Source organism: Urtica dioica, chromosome 9, assembly GCF_054948205.1.
Source record: "Urtica dioica subsp. dioica isolate 48M chromosome 9, U.dioica_male_clone48M_v1_H2, whole genome shotgun sequence".
NCBI lineage: Eukaryota > Viridiplantae > Streptophyta > Magnoliopsida > Rosales > Urticaceae > Urtica > Urtica dioica.
Genome location: NC_142764.1, coordinates 26,199,566 through 26,208,488, shown reverse-complemented (window position 1 = coordinate 26,208,488; position 8,923 = coordinate 26,199,566). Strand labels below are relative to the sequence as shown.

The 8,923-nt window shown below is 30.7% G+C and overlaps 1 protein-coding gene across 2 annotated transcripts; it reads left to right on the top strand.

Annotated features, from left to right (window-relative positions):
- The first annotated feature begins 6,253 nt into the window (after window positions 1-6,253).
- Window positions 6,254-8,590, top strand: LOC149386271 (CRIB domain-containing protein RIC10-like). 2 transcript variants are annotated; one of them, XM_089625079.1, is made up of 5 exons: window positions 6,254-6,625; window positions 6,769-6,980; window positions 7,154-7,254; window positions 7,365-7,470; window positions 8,081-8,590. In XM_089625079.1, the coding sequence occupies exons 2-5, from the start codon at window positions 6,923-6,925 to the stop codon at window positions 8,296-8,298; spliced, it is 483 nt and encodes a 160-aa protein (XP_089481205.1). In that variant the 5' UTR covers window positions 6,254-6,625; window positions 6,769-6,922; the 3' UTR covers window positions 8,299-8,590. The 2 variants fall into 2 exon arrangements, with proteins under 2 accessions (XP_089481205.1, XP_089481204.1); XM_089625078.1 differs by having other exon boundaries at window positions 6,257-6,625; window positions 6,880-6,980.
- Window positions 8,591-8,923: the final 333 nt, after the last annotated feature.

Sequence of the window (8,923 nt, the reverse complement as noted above, 5' to 3'; positions counted from 1 at the left end):
AGTTAATCAGTCCAATCATGTGCCATTCATTTCTTGTGTAAATGATTTTTGTTGTGATATTCATTGTATAATTGGGCCAAAAGTATTAAAATGAGAGTATAAAAATGAGAATCTAATAATGGGACGTTTTAAATACTGATCCACAAAATATATTCTCTAGACTCTACAGAAATGTCATTTTTTTTTTCATCACTATAAATTATTTGCTCAACCAAGTGGACCAATGTCATTGTATTTTGTAGTTGACTTTTATTAGTCGCATGACTCTCAACAAAGGATTTCCATGACATTCAAGATTTTCAATGGGTTGAACTAAATGCTAGTGTGCTGTCTTGTATATCATGGATGGCAGCAGTGAGATATTTTGGTTGATGTCCTATGTTGAGAATCAATAATTATTTTCTCTTTTTTTCGAAATAAATAATTTATTAAATAATAAATTATAAAAAAATGATTTGTCAAAAAGAGAATGTCAAGATCTTTGTTATCAAAAAACACATCGGCACATTTCCAAGTTGGTTATAGTAGCTATAAATTAATTGAGATTTGTGTTACATGTATAAGCAACAAAAAGAAAAAGCCAGAGAAAACGTGCTTCCAACCACTCAATTACAATATATAGAAAAATAAAAAGCATGACACAATTATACAGCTAAGAATTTCTTATGGCAAGTTTTGATTGAAGAAGTGTTATTCGTATAATGTGTTTGAGATTTGAATAAGATATAGTTACCACATGACATGATCATATGATTATGAGATATATATATATATATATATATATATATATATATATATATATATATATGCCGGTGTTTAATAATACTAGATCACATGGAAGGCACGAAAGCTTCTTCAAGTATAAAGCCATACAGTTCTTAAGCTTTTATTTATAATTTATTTATCTATTTGAGTGAATGATATATTGATATGCATACATGTACAAGTTGGAAGGATATTTTTTGCTGCGCCAACTGTATCATGATCAATACAGTGATTAGAATGCTGTAGACTTACATAGACAAGTTCAAAGGTCTTTAGTAAAATATTTTTTCCTGCACCAATATTAATTTGAAATTATATATAATTTTTTTTTTCTTTCTCTCTCTCTCTCTCAATCAATATGAATTTGCAGTATTTCAACCAATAGCGATATTTTGTTGAAATAATTGACGCCATACTTAAACCTCAAGGATGCTAATTTAAAGTCTATCTTATGAACATTTTAAAAATAATTCTTGCGACCTTAGTTTTGTGAGTTTTGTTTTCGCGGGCACGGTAATTAAGTAGTTATAATGACATTGAAATCACATATTAACCAATGTGTGATTAATAATTGTAAATTTAACCAATACTTATTATTAACTAATGAAAAATGATGACTATGTCTTGTAGTAGAATTCAGTTAGAAACGTAACTACACATTAATAGCATGCAACTTTTTTTAGAAATAAAATCATCCTTAATATTTGAATTTATTTTCTTAGTTTCTAATTTTAATTTCCTTCGATAATTATCTTTAACGATTAATATTACTGCTATTGGTATATATTTGACGTAATTACATTTTCTTAAATTACAACGTGTAACATTCTCTCTCTCTCTCTCTCTCTCTCTCTCTCTCTCTCCCTCTACAATTTTTTTATTTATGAATAAAATATTTTGACTTTATTTTCCTTAATTCGATGAACCTCTTTCTTGTTCTATCAATTTTTTTCCTTAATCCATTACTCACTATAATATTGACCATGATTGGTTTTAACTAAGAAAATAAAATAATTGAAGTCGCTAGTAAAGGAATTTAACTTCAAATTCAGTACTTACTCAATAACAAACAAATCATGAAATTACAATCATAAAGAAATAAAAATGAAATACGGAAAAATTGATATGAACATAAAATTTCGTTTTCTACGTGACATTAGAAGAGAAAATTCATTTAAATAAGGAGTATATTTTATAAATTTAGAATATATGTTTCATTAATCTCATTTTGCTTCACTCTCATTTTCACACAGTGCTCTCTCTCACTCTCTATGTGTCATTGTTTGCTTTCACCACTGCACGGCCTCTCTCTTCTCTCTTCGCCACCACACGACACTCAAATTGCATTTTCCCTTTATTTATTGAGTTTCCACCTCAAAATCGTTCATATGTTGTAGCTTGAAAATAACCCGCTCAAATACATATAAGAATTAATAAAGAAAATGAATAACGAATCCCTAATATTGTTGAACAAATCACATATAAGAATCAATTGAAATGTAAGGAAAATTGAATTTTGATTTAAAAAATAAATTCGAGTAACCAATTAATAAGGAGATTTTCGTTACAGATTGACATTTAAGTTAGAAAACTTGGTTGATATGCAAATCACACGATTCATGTGACTTGGTTATAATTTTATTTATCCCCTATATCTAATGGTATATTTATATATTTATGAGTAAGAGAAAAAAAAAAAGAGTAGAAAATGTTTTATCGTCTTGAAGGATATTTTTGTCTAAAACATCAAAGATTCACATACTTTTCCAAATTGTGCTTGTCATAAAAATTGTTAGATTTTTAGGTGTCATATCGAAATCTTAAAAAATTATATATATTAAAACGGAAATGATGAAGATAGTCTTAAACCTCTTCCTATTGGTGTTTTGGAGTGTGTATATATATATCATGGAGTTGATTTTAAAACGAAATTATCCTCTCTTGAGACAAATGACAACTATCCAGTGGACTCGTTCTAGGTTCTTGTTAAAAAAAAATGAAACTAAGCGTCAATATGACGTTTTTTTTTTTTTTTTTTTTTTTTTGGTATTATTGACACATTGTTGTAGTTAGATTAGTAATATAGTATGAATAATATGTATAATTAAATAATTATATTGTGGAAAATTTCTTGCGGATAGAATTATACATACTTAGTATATTGACTGTTGTTTAATAATATTTATAATTAGAAAAGAAAGAAAACAAATAAACCAAAGCAACAGCTGGGTAAGAATTAATAAATAGGGGACTGTTAGCTGTTTTAATTAAACAATATTCTTGTCCTCCAATAAATGGTCGATATTTGGATAATGGATTATACAAGGATTTTAGTTTTGTGTCTGTATAATTGGACGAGTTAATACAACGAATTTTATAGTGCAAGTTACTTGAGAAATCCTTTTAAATATTATGCATTTTTTTTTCTTCCGACTATTATGCTTTTCAAGTCCATCCCTGGGTTGCCGTATGTTATAATTTTTGCTGCAGTACTTCATCCATATATTGGGTGAAAAAAAAAAAAAAAAACTTGTTAATTCCCTGCCCTTACTTCTACCTTCTAACTATAATAAAGATCCTAAGTGATTCAAATAATATTTTGATAATGTTTGTCAAGTAGGATACTTGATGTAGCAGGAGGTAGTAGAAAAGATAAACAACCACGATCGTTGATTCGCGAACGAATACCGGTGAATGATTCTTCTAAACATGTTGATTCGTTAGACTATAAATATCAGATTAAATACATTTTGAACTCGTTGATTCATAAAAAATAGTGAAAGCAAGTAAATCGGAGAGAACTCTCTCTTTGGGGGTTTTTTTTTTCATTCATCAAAATCTTCTTTGAAACATAGGAGGTTACATATATTTATAATACTCTGAAACTCAATTACAACCCGAAAACGGAAACAAATAAAAAATAAATAAAGGCGTACTAAAAGTTGATATGATAGATAAACCTAATTAATCAAAGTTAAAGGAAACTAATGAAAATAGAAAAGTGCTTATATGATGCTTTAAATGATGAAATTCGGCTAAAATAATATGACCTCCATTTAAACATTGAATCGTTTTTATTGGTCAATTTCGAAATTGACTAGGAACATGTTAATTTCTGACTTTGCTATCCCAAGCTGCCATAAATTCAGGACCCTTTTGCCATGCATCATTCTCCCGGGGTTTGACAGAATTCATCTTCGAATTTGGTGCATCTTCAGGTGGTGTGGAAGGAGGATGATGGTCTTGATAAACTCTAGAGATCGAAACGCCACGTCGAACAAAAAAGACACGTGAACGAAATCTTCATGTGCTCCATCAGCTTGATTAATCGTTGGAGTGAGAGCCATCTTCACGTCTCCATCACTTTCATCGTACTTTAATGTATCAACAGGTTAATGAAGAATCATTGACCGATGTTCGTGCGTGAATCAAGTGTCGTGGTTGTTTATCCTTTTCGTCACCTCTCGATACATCAATATTATATAGAGTTAATCAACTGTGTTTAGATTTAGCTAATCTAGTAGACATAAAATGACATCAACATTTCTTACGGCTTAGTTTAAGATTACCATTTTTTTAGATCACTTTTTTTATTTTGTATGTATTTTTTTTTTGTTTGCGATATATTTTTGTTTGAAAAGTACCTTGAAAATTATTTTTATAAAATACCTCGAAAAATGTAACTTGGCGTTTTGAAAGTAATTTTTCCATTTAATTGGTCACTAAAGATAAAAAAAAAATAGTATGTTGTGTATGAATGATGTGTTTGTGAGAAAAAAATGTCATGAATAAATTACTATGAGGTAATTTTTTTTTTATTTTTTTTTTTTGCCAAAAAGAGATGGAAATGCACTTTCAAATAAAGAAGATTATTAAGGGGTTGTTTGGTAGTTTACTCAAAAAGTTTTTGTTTTCTATTTTCTAATTTTTGTAGTTGTACTGAAAAATTATTTTGTAGTTGTTTTCAAAAAGCTGTTTGGTATAGTTTTCATTTTTGTTTTTTAGAAATTGAAACAACTGAAAAAAGTGTTTGGTAGAGTTTTCATTTTTGTTTTTGAAAAAATAAAAAGAGAAGATGAGGAGAAGGAGGAGAGAAGAGAATAATTTTTTTTTTTTTTTTTCCAAAAACACATTTTATTTGTTTTCAGTTTTCTTTACTCTTTTACAAAACAACTTCAAAAATTTTTAATTTTTTTTTTCCAAAAACACCTTACCAAACACATTTTCCAGTTTTGTTTCCTATTTTCACTTCTTGAAAAGTCAAAAACTCTTTTCAAGAGCATAACGGCGCTCATTCGCATGTTGCTCGCACGAGAGAGTGTGAGTGCGATATTGGTAATGGTGACAACGATACAATTGAGCACAAATCTCTCGGCTCTATTAGATGCACTTGAGGAACTTTACATTGTTTTCCATATACGATCGTCTCAGTAACAATCTCGTCGTTTACGATTATAACTGTTGTTCAATATTTGATTGTTTGTCCTTTTCGTTCATGAATATATACGATTTTCTGTATAAACTAGGTTGGATTTATGAAAATTGTCACTCAAAATTTGCCCCTCTCTCTCTCAAGGAAACACTTGCTCTATAAATTTGTTCTTGCCTGTCTTCGAATTTCATTAAGTCTTAGGTGCAATAAAAAAGAGCCTTACTTGCAGTATTTTTTTGTCCTGGATTTTCAAGACTCTTTGATGTGCAAGAAGTACTAAAAATATGCATGTCATGCATAATTCAGGATCGGAAGTTTTCAACCTTAACATAATTTTAAGGTTGTTAATTAGATACCAATATTCAATCTTGCTCCCATCTTTTTGCTTCCATATCCTTCAACTATAAAATCAAGAGCGAAAACAATTAATTCTGAGCTATAATCTTGCAATTTAAGTTAACATATGCTTATATATATTTAATATATATGTGTGTGTGCAAGTTTTATAAAGTTATCTCATAGTATTCTTGAAATATACCGTTAAAATCTTGTAACTATTGGAAATGAGTTTTAGAATTTCGTGTTGTATGTTTTTATTTTAATTTTTAAGATATCATACGTCAAATCGAAGATAAGAAATGTACATTTTGCATTAATAAAGAGATAGATCCCACGTTAGAAACATAAAAATCTTAACAGACATTAGATTTCATTCAATCTTTCCTAATGATATACTTTACAACATCTAATCTTTTCCCCTTTCTTTTTTGTTTGTTTCGGTTCAAGCTTTTATTTTATTTAATAAATTTATTAATTCAAAATCGATAATGCGCGTTGGCTGAATTTTAAGAAAACAAAACAATAGCTATAAATAATAACAGTAATATATAATAAATAAATAGCGGTAGCGCATTACTGTTTAATACAACAAAGCAAAGCGCCTAAAAACATAGCCACGTAGACAATGCGCGGCTTAAACTAATAACATGTACAATATCGTGTACCTCTTCTTCTTGACAAAAAAAAAAACAACATAAAAACCCAACCCAACCCAACCCCCATTGAGATTTGAGACCTCTCTTATTTTTATAATTCCTCACTTCACATCTTTGATTCTTTTGTCCTCTCTCTCTCTCTCTTGGTCTCTGGGTATATTTTTCTTCATTACATTTTGTTCATCAGTTCTTCTCGAAACCCATATTACAGATTTGGCATTACCCTTTTCCTTCTTCTCCTTTTTCTTCTTTATTGTAAAGAAGGAAGAACCCATAGTTTGTTTTTTTTTTTTTTTCTTTCTTCCTTTGTTTACATTGCATGTTTGTAATAATGAAGACCAGGCGATGAAGAATACGGCTTTGAAAAACGCAAGTTTTAGCAAGAGCCGAAAGAGCTGTTCTTGAACCCTAAAACCCTTCCTCTAGTCTGAAGGTATTAAATTACTTTCTGTTTTTATTTTTCTGAAATTAATGTGTTGGTATTAGGAAAAAAGATATGAAAAGAAAGAACGCGTCAGATTTTGGATTTAATTTTACCTGTTTGGTTGTTAATTAGATACCAATCTTCATTGACAGGGAAATTAAAAAGTACCCACAACACATGCAAAGAAAGAGCCTTGTTTAAAGCTCTCAAGCCCTGACTTTTTTTTTTCTCTTTCTCTTTTCTCTTTTCTTGTTATTGTTCAGCCAAGTACATTCACTTTCTCTGCTTCTCTGTCTCTGGGCTGCCATGGGAACCAAGATGAAAGGAATCTACAAAAGCTTCAAACTAATCTCCCAAATCTTCGGTAATTACACAAATGCCACGCACGCTATCTTCTTACATTTCATTTATTTCTTTTGTTCACTCATTATTATAAGAATGCCCTTTTAGGCTTTTTGGTCATTCTTCTGGGTCTGATTTCCAAGAGTGCCGAGACATAACTTTTTTTTTTTTTTTTTTTTTTTGGGTCAATTGTAGTTGTGAAGGAGAGAGAGTTGGAAATTGGCTATCCAACTGATGTAAAACACGTGGCACACATCGGCTGGGACGGCCCTTCTTCTGGTAGCGCTCCTAGCTGGGTGAGTTTAGTTCTCTAATTATTTTCTGTCTGTAATTTTTTCATATTTAGAAAATTGATTAAATTTTTTAACATAACAGTTTGATTTGGTGATTTTTTTTTCTTTCTCAGATGAGTGACTTCAAGACGGCTTCGGATTTCTCGACGGGTTCAATGAGTAACATAGGCGAGAGGAGAGATTCGAATCCCATGTCGCTTTCGACATGGTCATCTGAAGGTAAATTGTTGCAATAAGATTTCACATTATAAATTTTTATTTTGATTCTTGAAAATTATATTGCTTGTCATGTTAAATATTACAATTCAATTCAGAAATGCCATAGCTTCAATAACGTCCAGGATTTTGTGATATCAGAATCAGACCAGCACAAAAGTACAGAAAATGAACTTTTGTGTTCAGTGGTTTTAAATGGTTGGAATGAATATCAAGATTTTATGAGGTTATTTTGGCATGTTTATAAAGTGAAGATTCTTTGTCTCGAGAAGAAAATAAGTTTTTGGCTGTTACTGTCACGGGATTACATGAATACTTGGACTCTTCATCAAATAGAATTTAATACTAGTTACTTGGAAGCCCAAGGAAGGGCATCATTAATTTCTCTTGACTTGAGAACATACAAGAGAACATATCATTTATTTAATTATATATTTTAAAGACAATGGCTTTCACTTTGGCTGGTTTTCAATTTGGTGCCATTTGATTGTTGAATTTGGACAATTCAATAATGGATGTGACATTACAACTAAGAGCATATAATTACATTTAGTTTATTTATAAGGCATTATTTCATTTTATTCATACAAGAAATTAAATTTTTGTCCAACAGATTTCGAGCAATCGTTGGGACGGCCAATTGGGCCGGACATTTTCGCCGACATTCCTCCGAGCGATCTCCCGAACATTCCGAAGAAGCCGAAGCGGAAGAAGAGCAAGTCCACTTCGTCTCCTTCCTCGACTTCTTCCTCGACGAGAGGGTTCAGATTGACAAAGTCAAAGCCGAACAACGCCGACAGTCCAACCCCTAATAACCTTCACCTACTCTAGAAACTCCAAATGTGCATAGGAATATATTTCAAATGATCTCATCTCCCTCTTATTGTATATTTTTTCGACACGGGCAACTTTGAGACGTGGTTTTCATGTTAATTTTGTTATTTTTTTGGGAGGGAAATGAAGTGAGTTTGGCGATTGGGACGAGGGAGGTTATGAAAGGTTGGGGGTTTTCATCTTTAGTTGTGCAAGTGTGGGTAATTCAGAGAGTATCTAGGAAAGAGGACGATGTGTTCATTCATTTGTTTGTGAATTAATGATCAATTAACCATATTATTTTAACCAAGATTATCCTAAAGTGCTGTTGCTCTAATATTATTTATGAGTCTATGACAAAGTATATGTTTATAGTTGCTAATAAAAGCGTCTAAAAACATAGTCGCTATTATTTTAGTATAAAATATCAAAGTTGTTACTAAACTGGTTTAGACCACTTCTTAATTTAATTTACAGACATTTCTGCAGAAAGTGGGCTCTGCTGTTAGTGGACTTGGGCCAAGTCCATCGAGAACTTGGATCACCTATTCTTCAACACGAAAAAAAAGTGGAAACCGAAACCTCGTTTTGTACAAAAATCGATATAATACCTAACTTTACAAGAAGATATGAACCAGAAATA

Excerpts from the sequence above, each read along its gene's own strand:
- LOC149386271 (XM_089625079.1), top strand. The coding sequence starts at position 6,923 with ATGGGAACCAAGATGAAAGGAATCTACAAAAGCTTCAAACTAATCTCC. Across the intron at positions 6,981-7,153 it reads ACTAATCTCCCAAATCTTCG|TTGTGAAGGAGAGAGAGTTG; the intron begins GTAATTACACAA and ends GGTCAATTGTAG. Across the intron at positions 7,471-8,080 it reads TTCGACATGGTCATCTGAAG|ATTTCGAGCAATCGTTGGGA; the intron begins GTAAATTGTTGC and ends TTTGTCCAACAG.